Source organism: Coregonus clupeaformis, chromosome 8 (assembly GCF_020615455.1).
Source record: "Coregonus clupeaformis isolate EN_2021a chromosome 8, ASM2061545v1, whole genome shotgun sequence".
NCBI lineage: Eukaryota > Metazoa > Chordata > Actinopteri > Salmoniformes > Salmonidae > Coregonus > Coregonus clupeaformis.
In genome coordinates, this window is record NC_059199.1 from 43,677,791 (window position 1) to 43,692,324 (window position 14,534).

A 14,534-nucleotide genomic window follows, 5' to 3' on the forward strand; every position below is an offset into this window, starting at 1 on the left:
CTTCACTAACATAAAAAAAATAGCATTCTGGAAGTTTAACAAAGTGCAGGATACGCAGTCTTTATCTACGTATAAACTGCAGAATGAATCAATGCAGAACAATAAAAAGTCCTCATTTTCAAATGAAACTGTAATTTCTCCTGACCTGCAGTAATCTCAATGACACTACACTGGGCTATGTGTTTTCACCTGGTTGGTTCTGAGGTAAATTATTAGACAGAATTTAATGTAAAGTACACTAGCTGTGCACCCTTTAAAAAATGGAACTAATGTAATTTGAATCTTGGAGTCCGAGCTCATTGGATATAATTTCCTGAATGACTTCCTGAAGTTGCAAGTTTTGATTTCCATAAATCTCACAGAACTCTGAAAGCCATTAACTATTAAACCCATCTCCGGTCCTGTGCATGAGAAAGCATTGACAATAGCCTCTCCTTTCCTTGATAGAGTCTGATTTGTGAAAGCCTAAGATCAATAAAAGCTTTTCAATAAAATACACATGCAATATGTCTTTCTCCAATGACCAGAGGGGAAATAGATTGGTCTGATTAAACATTTCCAAAGGCTACCAATGCACATTCTCAACGGTAATGGTTTGAGTGTGTGTGTGTATGTGTGTGTGTGTTTGACTGAAGTGTTCATTCCCAAAAGGCTCTGAATGACCTCCTCAATCCTTAGTCTCCACCGTGTCTGTCTGTCTGTCTGTCTGTCTGCCAGACTCCCTCTGAAGGCCCTCCTCAACCCTTAGTCTCCACCCTGCCTGTCTGTCTGTCAAACTCCTGACAAGTTGACTAAATCCTCTCCTGACTGTGAGTGACTGACGGGGATGAGATGGGTTCACTGCCACCCCCATCAGCTCTCACCCCTCTCCACTCTCTGTCTGGTCTGTTATACAAGCTAGAGAACTAGGAGTTAAGAGTATCCATTATCCCCAGGTCATTTGAGGGAACCCCTATGATCTATGACCACTGAGTCATATCATTTTTGATTGACCAGGGGAGCTCCTCTGTCTGTTGCATCACAATTTCCAGACAGACAGGGGCCTGACAGGTCACTGATGGCAGACACTGTTATTATGCTACAAATTACTTAAGTATAGACTTCCTCTGACCTCGTGCCAATATAATAATAATAATATGCCATTTAGCAGACGCTTTTATCCAAAGCGACTTACAGTCATGCGTGCATACATTATTTTAATTTTTTTTGTGTATGGGTGGTCCCGGGGATCGAACCCACTACCTTGGCGTTACAAGCGCCGTGCTCTACCAGCTGAGCTACAGAGGACCACAATGGGAGAGCACATTCAGAGCCATGATATAGCATTGTGTCGACCACATAGAAATGCATAGAATGGATGAGAGGCTGGGGAGTTACAAAGGAATTAAGCTTCCGTGGAATTCGCCAAAAGTTGAATTGCCTTTGTAGCTCTCTAAGCCAGTACACACCAGTAGAGAAATCCCTTGTGTGTTTTCACCCTCATCAAAGCCCAGCCTCCTGGGTGTTTTCACCCTAATCAGAGCCCCAGCCTCCTGCGTGTTTTCACCCTCACCAGAGCCCTAGCCTCCTGCATGTTTTCACCCTCATCAGAGTCCCAGCCTCCCGGGTGTTTTCACCCTGATCAGAGCCCGGACCTACTGCGTGTGAAGGGGAACATGAGGCTATGTTATGAGAGAAAATATCAGGAGACTGGCCGTGAATACGTCCCAAATGGTACCCTATTCCCTTTATAGTGCACTACTTTTGGACTTATGGGCCCTGGTCAAAACTAGTGCACTATCAAGGGAGTAGGGTGCCATTTGGGACAGAGACCATGACAGTCATCTAATGGACCAGAATGATCATGTTGATGGAGCTGAAACAGTATTTCTGTCTCTGACTGAATGTTTGTGGATTCATGCTGCGTCTGGCTATTTATGTTTGGTTGGAGTTGTTCCACGTCATGCTTGGGTGTCCAGGCACACTGTTTCTATCTGTGTTTGTACAGGTTGTTTACAAGGTGTAAGTGATCGTCTGTGTGTGTGTACACAACACAACAGAAAGTGTATTTTCCTGAGGCCACATTAGCTGTGGTGAGCAGGGCCGGCTCTAGCCTTTTGGGGGCCCTAAGCAAGATTTGGTTGGATACATTTTTGCAGTTTTAAAACTAATTTCTTCAAATTCTACACATTTTGCCATGACTTATGCCATGTTAATGATATGTGAGTGAGAGTGACTAACAAAATCAATGTGGGCCCCCTGGAGACGTGCCCGGTACGGTATTCGGCCATGATTACTACAAGTTTAGATAACTGGCTAGACTAACTTGCCAATCTAAAAATTGTTAGCTGACATGGCTAATTGAGTGACTGTCAGTGACTGACAAAACAAGAAGAAAAACAGCTGAAAAAACTTGCACCTTGTGTGTTCTACTATTCTAACTCTCAACAGTAAGTTGAGACCCCGACTAAGTCGTCGTCGCCCCCCTTGCTTATGCCGGCCATGGTGGTGAGTCAGCATGTCTTAATGCCAGTGAACAGTGCTGAAGAAACGTGGATCTCTCTCTCTCTCTCTCTCTCTCTCCCCTCCCCTCCCCTCCCTCCCTCCCTCCTCCCTCCCTCCCCTCCCCTCCCTCCCTCCCTCCCTCCCTCCCCTCCCCTCCCCTCCCCTCCCCTCCTCCCGGGCAGTGTTAGTCCAGCTCTAACACCCACACTGCGAAGGACTGGACCTATGGTATAAATAATTATTCCCTTGTCATATCGAGATCACGACTTATTTAACTCATGATCACGACATAACAAACGTTATTTTGTCGAGATCACAAGATAATCAAAAGTACCACACATTATCCATTAATTTGTTCCGATGCACGATAACCACCTCATCAAGGAGCCCTGTGGCTGCATTGATCGCAATGCGCTCATGGGGCATTTAAGCCCTGAGCGATGCCTGACAGGCAGCTATGTGTCCCAGGCTACATGCCACCCCCAAGACCACAGCCAATCGCATACAAGGAACAACGCAGCTAACTTGGCTAGTCTTTTAAGCTAGCTTGTTATCCATGTTGGATGTTAGCTTCCATAACTGATATACAATTATAAAAGGGACACCATGTTTTGTGGTAATATTTGTGGGTAAGCTCCATTCCTGACAGGTTGATCAAATTCAATTTCAGCCTCAGAGGCTGAGAAATCAGGATTCTGCCTTGTAGGCTGTTTCATAGGTAAGGCTCCTATGAAACAGCTCACCCACTCTGTAAATTGAAATATTATCCATAAAACATGATGTGTCCCTTACAAGCATATACATATCAGTAATACAAGCTAACACCTAGCAGAGATAACAAGCTAGCTAACTAGCTACAAGACTACATAGCTAGCTAGCTCACCCACAAGACTAGCCAAGTTAGCTGCATTGTTGGTTGCATGGGATTGGCTGTGGTCTTGGGGATGGAAAACAGCCTGGGAGACAGGGCTGCCTGTCAGGCATCATTTAGGGTTAGATGCCCCACAAGCTTTTAGCTCAAGGTACGGGACATTTAGCTTGCTAACATTCTTATTTATAAACTGATGAGCTCCAAACACAAATGAAAGCATGTCGTCAGCATGAAATGTACCATCCCATAGTGTAGCAATCAATAAAAACGCAGAATTCATGGCTTCTTCAATGATGGCAAGTCATCCAGGTCCTGAGGCAGCAAAGCATCCCCAAACCATCACACTACTACCACCACCACCATGCTTGACTGTTGGTATGAGGTTCTTACTGTGGAATGCAGTTGTAAACATTTTGACTCGTCTATCCATAGAAGCGTATTCCAGGAGTCTTGACGATCATCCAGGTCCTTCCAGGTGCTTTTTGGCAAACTTGAGTCAACTTTTTGGATGACATGGTTCCAATTATGTCTGGCAAAAACCAAACACTGCATTCCACAGTAAGAACCTCATACAAACAGTCAAGCACGGTGGTGGTTGATCATTGATCTAAAATGTACCCTAGAAATATTATTGTTGGGAGATCTGGAGAGACCTGGTCAGTCAATTAGTATTTATCTTCAACTCGCAATCTGTGGATTCTATTCGATTAGATAGATTCGAATTGTATGTTAAACATCACAGCATAGCTGAAAGATATATGGTGCGTAGAAATCCGGAGAGGGTGGCCAGCAGAGATAGGTGGGATGGGCTGAGGGAAGCTGAGGGTTGGGATGTGGAATTAGAGACAAGTGGGAGTGGAGTTGCTGGGCGGGGGATAGAATGACGGTCAAAGATAAAAGTCAAAAAATAAAGTCAAAATAAAACAAAACAAGTAAGTTTGAATGACCCTGAGGGGCAGTGTTGTTACAGCTAATGCCTGTTTGCCTGTTTGCCTGAGGCTGATGCCGCGCAGGTGTTTGTACACATGCATATACATACACTCTCATTCAAATGCACACATACAGGGACACACACACATACACACATGTAAATAGTGCCATACATGCACTCAAAACATATTCAGTTGGCCTTGTGTTTTTTGTTGTTTTCTGTTTTCCTTTGTCTTTTTTCTCTTTTGTTCATTTTGTTGGTTGTTGGTGTATTTGGGGACGGGGGCTTGGGTGTTGCATACTTTAATTAAACATTTTGTGTTATTTGTTCACTCAGGTGTCCTTTATCTAATATTAGGTTTTGGTTGAAGATCTGATAACATTCAGGATCCAAAATATGCAAAAATAGATCAAATCAGAAAGGGGCCAAATACTTTTTGTCTATCTATCTATCCATCCATCCATCCATCCATCCATCCATCCATCCATCCATCCATCCATCCATCCATCCACCCGTCTGTCTGTCTGCAGAACAAGAATAAGTCGAAGAGAGCAAGGCTGGGTTTAAACGTTAGTGTGTTTATTGTGTTACTCTATAATCATCTTACTTTAGTCTACAGCGCCAACATTTAACGATTTTATTTTAACAATAGTACACTTGAGTTTTATAATATGTAGTCTAATTGTGTCTTTTTAAATATTATTTTACAGTTGACAACAAGATACAGGGTACCGCCAGTAAACAGATGATAGCACACTTCCAGTACTTATCGTATATATAAAAAGTCCTGAATCCAAACAATAAATAAAAATGTTTTAAACACAAAACATTTACAGCATCATCTTGGTATAGTTATGCATGAAAACATAATGGAATCAGTTGCGATATCAAAAACTTATATTTTTACAGATGCAGTGACAATGATGGACATTGTTTGTTTGGACAATAAAAACACTTTTACATATATGACTGGGAAAGAAACGAGTGCATCAGTTGCAAGATATCATCTAAATACACGTTAGACCTAGTACATCATCTATAACTAACCATTCAATATGTTCAGAATCAACATTATATCAAGATAAATCATTTATGGACGTAACAAAGCACAGGTACAGTTATAGTCCTGGACTTGAACAAGCTCTGAGGTGAAGATTCCCTTGTGTACAGCTCTAGCATCAGCTTCCCCTCCCCCAATCCTAACCTTTACCATTAGTGGTGGAAATGCAAAACTGACAAGATCAGCGTCTGTGGCGTCTTCACCCTACACTACTGGAACAACAGAACAAACATAGTGCCGTCATCCTCATTAATGGACACTTGAAGGGCACTAGAGACTGGATGTCTCCATAGGCGTTAACCTAAAGGAAAGTATTTCATCAAACATCCCATGATCTTTAAAAAAACAACGTGTTTGCGCGTACATGTGATACCAACTTTTCCTGGATTTCAATGGAAAAATGGAACGTTTTCTCAACTCAGCGATATTCCAGTCGCTTAATAGTCATACAAGTCAAAAATAAAATATTGAACGATTCAGTTTTTCCCCAGGGCCGGCGTTGCTCCTGAGCGGTTTACAGACGGGCAGAAAGAACTACATTATGCTATAGCCATACAGGAAGAGAAAAAGATAACTGTCTGCCAGTTGATTCACACGTCATGGAGTATCATTTCGCATTTCAAGTCATTTATCTTAAAAACAAGAGTCCTTCCTCATATACACGTATATTCACGACGAACAGGAAAACGGAGTATCTCCGTGGAAACCTAGAAAACGCAGCGGAACTGTAAGCATATAGGACATCAAAATGAGGGGCATACACAATAGTAGCCTATATGTACTGACTAAGTGTCAAATAACTAACATTCCGGTATGAGTGTATTTGTTAGCAGAAGTTCTTGTTTCATTGCTTCTTTTCTGTTCCTGGTGGGTATATGAGTTTCTAGGGTTGCAAAATTCTAGTAACGTTCTTAAAATACCCAGGTTTTCCAGAAATCCCATTAGGAAGATTCCTGGAATCAGGAGTAATAAGGAAATATCGGGAATCGTCCAAACAGGATTTCTGAAAAACCTGGGGATTTTGGGAAAGTTACTGGGATTGCGCAAACCTAGGTCATTCTAAAACAGCCTCATGTTTAGGAGCCACCTTAAATCCAATAACCACGTCTGTCTGTCTATCTCTTTGGTCTGTCGATGTCGTCGATAGCCGCCAGGAGTTTCTGCCGGGCCTTCTTGTTGATGTGAGAACCCAGACAAACATTTACCAGGTTGGCCAGCTGCTTCATGGAGTACTCCTGGTGGGACAGACAGACGGACACACATTATGGAGAGACAGTCTTTAGTCTCAGATAGCCTTCAGTCCCAGACAGTCTTCAGTCTCAGATAGCCTTCAGTCTCAGATAGTCTTAAGTCTCAGATAGCCTTCAGTCTCAGATAGCCTTCAGTCTCAGATAGCCTTCAGTCTCAGATAGCCTTCAGTCTCAGATAGCCTTCAGTCTCAGATAGCCTTCAGTCTCAGATAGCCTTCAGTCTCAGATAGCCTTCAGTCTCAGATAGCCTTTAGTCTCAGATTGCCTTCAGTTCCAGATAGTCTTTAGTCCCAGATAACCACAGTTACATTAGGTAAGATTGAGGCTAACTATTACGTTTTCACTGCACATGTTTTGGATACCAATGATGCCATAGGCAAGCACATTACAAGATTTGTGCTACACATTGCTGGTAAACGGGGTTGAGCTACCCCCAATAGAATTCACATTAGCACATTGAGCAGACTGAGTGAATAATTATCATTATATTGTAAATCCAAAGCTAACGTGAGCATTCCTCACCCTGTGGTTCTTGATGAACTGTTCCATGTCATTCTCAGTCAGGTAGTAGGCCTTGATGTAGGTCTCCACAAAGTCCTTATCAGGGATGGGCCTCATGTCTGTCAGCTTCTCCAGCTTCATCAGGAACTGCTGGAAGTCCAGCTGCATCAGGGCCCGCCCCTCGTTACTGCACTTCTTCACATTACCATAGCTACAGGACAGAACAGGAGACACAAGTTGACTTTTTGAATACTTTTAAAAATTAATTCTGGGAGACAATAGTTCAGAATTCACGATAGAATAAGTTTAGTTTTTGTTGACAGAAGCTCAGAATCCAGAGTTGTTTATTAGCAACGTTCTAAAAACATGGCATTTGTATTCTTAGTGCCCAAGGCACATGAATGAAGAACAAAAATGTAAAACTGAGAAAATCTGAAATCGACAGAGCCATAAGGGTTCAATCTTAATTCTGCTGTCCCAGACAGTTCAAGGGTTCTCAGTTTCTTTTAGTCCAAAAAAATTCAACAAGTAACATTTATATATTCATATTGTTCACTTTATAAACGTTATCTTCGCAGCGTGTCTGGATTTTAGTGTGTGTGTAGTGGAGTGGAACCACGTCCACCAGATCAGTGGCTGCTGACATCCATGTTGGCGCTGGTCTTGACAGAGGCGTAATTGCTTTCTGGGAAAGAGACATACTGTGAGAGAGACCTCTCTCCTCCTGTCTCTCTTTCTTCCTTTCTTTCTTTCTTTCTTTCTCTCTTTCTTCCTTTCTCTCCCTGCCTCCCTCCTATCTCGATCTCCCTCCATCCCTTTCCCCTCTCTCTCTGCCCCTCTCTCCCTCTCCCTCTCCCTCTGTCTCTGAGGTTGCCAGTCCCCCAGGGTGAGACAGTGAGTGGTGAGTCAGACTGTCAAGCGGCTCCATCTCCTCTCTGAGGAGTCCAGTTGGGAGTGGGAATGAAGATAACAAATACAGCAAACAAGTGAACGAGCAAAACAAACAAATAGACAGACAGACTTGCCTAGCCACTCTATCATAGTGGTGGGGGGAGGGAGGTGACTTGGCGTGATCTGATTTGACCAGGGCCCATAGGGCCCAAAGTAGTGCACTATATAGGGAATAGAGTGCCATTTGGGATGCAGCCTCAGTCAGTCCAGGACCTTGGGGACACACAGGGATGGGAATCCCAGAGACTAAACCCAGTCTGGGAGGGCAGCTGAGAGGGAAAGACTGAGAGCTGAGAGAGGCAGACACTTGTGAAGGAGCTCCACAGGTCTAATACTGATACACCGGCCATGTCCATGATGATGTGTGAAGTAGAGAATGAAGAGGACCCTGTATAGTGTATTACATGTTAGTTGTACACCTTTGGATATCTTTTCCCAAAACCCTAACCCTGGCTTTCCTGTATTGTGATTCCTTTTCAAAACCCTAACTAACCCTGACTAACCCTAACTAACCCCAGCCCTGTCCTTAGCACTTAAAACCCTACCTAACCCTAGCCCTGGCCTTAGAACATAAAACCCTAACTATCCCTAGCCTTAGAACATAAAACCCTAACTATCCCTAGCCCTGGCCTTAGAACATAAAACCCTAACTATCCCTGGCCTTAGAACATAAAACCCTAACTATCCCTGGCCTTAGAACATAAAACCCTAACTATCCCTAGCCCTGGCCTTAGAACATAAAACCCTAACTATCCCTGGCCTTAGAACATAAAACCCTAACTATCCCTGGCCTTAGAACATAAAACCCTAACTATCCCTGGCCTTAGAACATAAAACCCTAACTATCCCTGGCCTTAGAACATAAAACCCTACCTAACCCTAGCCCTGGCCTTAGAACATAAAACCCTAACTATCCCTAGCCCTGGCCTTAGAACATAAAACCCTACCTAACCCTAGCCCTGGCCTTAGAACATAAAACCCTACCTAACCCTAGCCCTGGCCTTAGAACATAAAACCCTACCTAACCCTAGCCCTGGCCTTCTGAACTCTAAACTTCCAAACTTCGTTTACACAGGCAGCCCCAATTCTGATCTTTTTTCAGATCTGCACTAAAAAGATCTGATGTAAAAAGATCTGATGTGATTGGTCAAAAGACCAATTACTGGCAAAAATACCAGAATTGAGCTGCCTTACAGTCCAGCTCAGCAAAATCAACCTGGATTTAAAAAAACACACTACCCAGTTCCCTACCAGTCCCCCACTATGTAACACTCTCGGAAACGTTGTGCTTGTGCCTCATCTTTTTAAAACGTAATCACAAGATGGTCAGAGGCATTATGAAAGCTTTTTATTTCCCCATGTCGCCTCCATTAATGCCATGCCTCTCTGGCCTAAAGAGGATGTCTCACCTGGCCATATAAAACCCTGCCTGCCAGTACTCCTACTTCACACACACTTTTACACACACACGCACACACACACACACACACCATAAATAATGCATTGGACAGAGAAAGAGGGTACAAGTGCTGATTTGAGGAAAAAATGCATTTGTCTCTTTCAGGCCCCAAACCTTTGACTGACTAGCGAGGGATATGGTTGTTATGGGAGCCATTTAGAATGTGTCAAGTGTTTAGAGGGGACTCAGGCCAGCCTCGTGTCAGACATGTTCCCTGTGGGGTCTCTATAACAGAACGTATAACAGTCCTGGGATGGAGTGTTGGGGTTGGGGAGAAAGAGGCACAAAGAGTTAGCTAGTTGCTACCATATGGAGGGGATGACAGGACTGAAGAGGAGTTGTCTCAGGAGAATGAGAGAAAGCTGGAGAAAAGCTTGGAATGCTCACATCTCGAGTTCTTATCTAGTAGGCAATCGGCGTGTTCCTTTGCGGTACTCTAACATGTAGTTTTTTTTCATTTATGACAAGCAGATGTTCCAACAAGAGGATGTTCAAAGCTTGAGAAGAAAAAGAGGGGGTGGGGGGGAGGGGAGTAAAGAAAATATATTCAAACTTTTCTTGATCGATGGTCGGGCTTGAAGCACCTTGTGGTGGTGTCTTACTGCAGGAGACGACAGGGGCTCCAAGCCGGCCTTAATCAATAACTAATCTGAGGTATTCGGCATATGACACGCGAACAGCGCTCATATTTATGAGCGTACCTGGGAGCAAAGAACAGGCCCCTCGACCAAAAAGGCGAAATACGTCAAAATAAGAGATGAATGAGGCAGCAAAAATTACCACACCTCTCCAATCCACTGGCAGTAAATCCCTGTATTCCACAGGTACATACTAGCATATCCCCGAGTGATTAACTATCGCTATAAGCCATAATTGAATGAGCAGTAGGTTTGTGTTCACACATTTTCTTTTTCCTGCCGTGCTTATCATCAGATCTTTGCTGGCATTACAACTAGTCAGCAGCATTTTGCTGCTCATAAAAAAAAGTATATATCTTTTTTTAAAGGGCTGATTCTTACTTTTAAAATACACTATCACATAAACTATAGGTGGATACAAAGAGCCATATTTACTATTTTTGCATATTTTTTATTTACTGGAATAATATGATGGATAAGGCCCCACTCAGCCCCTTAATAAATGCTGCAGTATAACAACTTTTTCAGCAGATATCTAGAAATCCATAAAAGTATTTTGTAAATCAAAGTAAGCAGGAGTTGTTTCTCCATCTTCTGAAGCCTACTCACCTCTCCAATGATATCTGCTGAAACATTCATGTTTTTAACTATAAATCAGTCCAAGTATTTAGTATATGCAAGTAAACAACTTACCCCTCCACCAGAGTCCTGTTGGCCAGACGGATGCAGTGTTCCCACAGGACATTAGACACAGGCAGAGGGACCCGGACGTGTCTGGACACATCACCCAGCCTCTTGTTAAACTCTTCAAACTCCTGAGGAAACATAACATTCGGTTCGTTTTTTTATTTATGTTTTTAGTCCAGTGATAAATATTTTACAAAGAAATCATTGGGGATTTCAAGACTTCTCATGTCTACTAAAATCCAGTTAGCTATAAATAATTGTTTTAGCAGAGGTACACTACATGACCAAAAGTATGTGTACACCTGCTCGTCGAACATCTCATTCCAAAATCATGGGCATTAATATGGATTTGGTCCCCCTTTTGCTGCTATAACAGCCTCCACTCTTCTGGGAAGGCTTTCCACTAGATGTTGGAACACTGCTGCGGGGGACTTGCTTCCATTCAGCCACAAGAGCATTAGTGATGTTGGGCGATTAGGCCTGGCTCGCAGTCGGAGTTCCAATTCATCCCAAAGGTGTTCGATGGGGTTGAGGTCAGCGCTTTGTGCAGGCCAGTCAAGTTCTTCCACACTGGTCTCAACAAACCATTTCTGTATGGACCTCACTTTGTGCACAGGGGCATTGTCATGCTGAAACAGGAAAGGGCCTTCCCCAAACTATTGCCACAAAGTTGGAAGCACAGAATCGTCTAGAATGTCATTGTATGCTGTAGCGTTTAGATTTCCTTTCACTGGAACTAAGGGGCTAGCCCGAACCATGAAAATCAGCCCCAGACCATTATTCCTCCTCCACCAAACTTTACAGTTGGCACTATGCATTGGGGCAGGTAGCATTTGTGTCTATGGAGATTGCATGGCTGTGTGCTCGATTTTATACACCTGTCAGCAACAGGTGTGGCTGAAATTGCCAAATCCACTAATTTGAAGGGGTGTCCACATACTTTTGTATATATAGTGTACTTTAATTAGTAACGTTGACTGTACTTTGTATTTTGTTTGTTGATGAGCTAACGGCCAGTTCAACAGATTCTACTGCAGAGCTGTTGAATAACGTTGGTCGACATGCGTTCTCATTAAAACAGCAGAGCAGACATCCACGTAACCTTTCAGCAGTCACATTCTCCCCACAGATGTATCAGCAACTCTTACAAGCCGGCCGTGCTCCATTCCAACATGAGCAGCGGAGACGTCAGTCATGGACGTGTTGATTCAGCTGGCCCATTTCTCTTTTCTTTCATTTCACTCCAAAAAAGATCAGATGTTTTTAGACACAAAGACGTATCGCCCCGACGTTCTCCACACGCCAAAAGCTACACGCATCACGGCGTTCTTTCTTACACCTTGTTTGTTGTCGAGTCAAACGTACAGACTAGGAAGTCAGAAAAAGGCTAGCAATCCTTCAAAACATTTTCCTCACTCTACTTCACCTTCTCAATTTGGGTGACTGATTTACTGTGCACCTAAACCAAACACACATGAACACAAAATGAATGGAGGCAATTATGGTGAAGGGTGTATTTGTGTAACGGTTTATGCTGGCAAAATGCAGAGTACAGGAAATGGAAAGAGGTTGTGCATACTAAGGTAGTGCATCCGATTGGCATAATTCACAAGAAGAAATAGAATGCGACAATTTCATTAGTCATAAACCTAAAAATAAGTTTTCTCCCGCATTATGTTGAGTGCTTGAAAGTAATGAACGACTGAATTGAAAGTCTTCTCAAACAAAATTGTTGTGCATTCAAAACACTCACATTTGAAAAACCTGGTTGGTAAACGAGACAATGTCAGTGCAACAATTGACAATCGAATGCAAATATAAGCTAATTTTGGACGCTAATATTCAACAGAAACTCATGAATACAACATTCTACACAGTACAGTATCATGTCCTATACAATACAAGCCTGTATCAATAAGCTGTCAATCATAGCCCATACTGAACAATGTCTATCTCAGAAATAGACTGGATGAGCAGCAGACGTTTGAACCTGACACTTACTCTCTTGAAATAGAAATAGTAATGCTTTTCTACCTAATACCTTGTTGAAATACATGTCACACACACCTTGTTGTATAACATTTTTTAAATGTTTATTTATTTTACTTTTTACTCTCAGGTCTACTGCGATCCTTGATATGGCAAACACATTTAAATCAAGCCAGTGAGGCAGACACTTTTCGTCTCACTATTTGGCTTAAACAAAATTAGTTAGGCTTAGAGATACTTAAGAGCCGTCTTCCAGCCAGCCGATCCACAGATCCAGAAAGGTGAGCCTAAGTGAAAACTCCCAAGAATTGAATGCGGTTTGCTCGGAACGGTTCAGGATTTAAAGCTATGGCTGCTCAGACAGACATGCTTATGCATATTTGAGGGATTCTCTTGGCTTCCGGCTCGCAAATAAGGCCCACGGTCAATTCCAATGTAAAACACCCATCTGTTCCTCAACACTAGATCCCTCTCTCTCCGTATGCTCCGGCTACATTCTAAACATGCCACGCAGAGACATGCATCCCCTGGGTGCAAAATGCATGATGGGATAAGCGTAAGGCATGAATACCAATTTGATACTCATTTGAGAGAAACCTTTAAGCCTGAAAATAGATACAGTAGGCGACGAAGAGGCTCACCTTTCCTTAACAAACCTCAAATTTAGCTCCCCCAATCTGCATTAAACTCACCAAATCTCTTCCGTTGTTTGAATTATTCAAACCCTAGCAGGCAAATAATTGATATCGGAAGACCTCTCAAAGTGATTAGGAGAAAAAGAGGAGGAAACTTTTGACAAAAATCTCCACATGTTGAAAGAGATTAAAAGTTGTCGAGGACATTGTGCTTCCGGAGTCGCCAGAAAAAGATGTCTAAAAAAAAATCCCTATTTGAAAGACCTCCCTGCATTTCAAATACTTTTCTAATAGACAATCTGAACAGAGAGATAAAATCTTTAGGTCCTAACCTTCTTGCAGAAGAAATCGCCAATACAACTCCTAAAGTATTTTGGGTATTTTTCTTCCTGCAGTGCATTTAAAATGTTCACAGGGAGAAGGAGAGAGAGAGCTGTGGGGGCCGTGTGGTGACTAGCCGGTTTCCCATGAGGTACTGTATGTGTACTCTACTGTGGGACCCAGGAGAACATCACTAAACCTGAACTACTCTGGTACAGATATACAGCTGTCCAACTGGGAAACATGCCCGTATACTGCTTGCTATAAACAGACAAACAAACTAAATGAAATATGAACACCACTCCATTTTGAACAAGCTACAACATATTACATCTAGTCACGTGGTGTAGCCTAACTAAAATAGATGAGATTAGATCTGTGATTGAATTGTCTGCACAATGTAAAGTGCTTTGAGAAACAGGGGAAAGCTCAATGTAAATTCAACCTATTAACTACTGTGGTCTTTTACCAAATATGGCTATCTTCTGAATACCACCCCTACCTTGTCACAACACAACTGATTGACTCAAATGCATTAAGGAAATAAATTCCACAAATTAACTTTTAACAAGGCACACCTGTTAATTTAAATACATTCCAGGTGACTACCTCATGAAGCTGGTTGAGAGAATGCCAAGAGTGTGCAAAGCTGTCATCAAGGCAAAGGGTGGCTATTTGTAGAATCTAAAATATATTTTGGTTTGCTTAACACTTTTTTTGATTACTACATGATTCCATATGTGTTATTTCATAGTTT

The 14,534-nt window shown here is 42.5% G+C and overlaps 1 protein-coding gene across 4 annotated transcripts in view; it reads right to left on the minus strand.

Moving 5' to 3' along the window:
- Positions 1-4,844: 4,844 nt before the first annotated feature.
- The window catches only part of vps50 (VPS50 EARP/GARPII complex subunit), a 227,764-nt gene continuing 218,074 nt past the window's right edge, over positions 4,845-14,534 (minus strand). For all 4 annotated transcript variants that reach the window (XM_041884002.2, XM_041884000.2, XM_045222025.1 and 1 more), the window contains 3 exons: positions 10,839-10,960; positions 7,119-7,308; positions 4,845-6,581 (listed from right to left, as the gene is read on the minus strand). In XM_041884002.2, the coding sequence (XP_041739936.2) occupies positions 6,462-6,581; positions 7,119-7,308; positions 10,839-10,960 (432 nt within the window). In that variant the 3' untranslated portion in view covers positions 4,845-6,461. The remainder of the gene's footprint in view (positions 6,582-7,118; positions 7,309-10,838; positions 10,961-14,534) is intronic.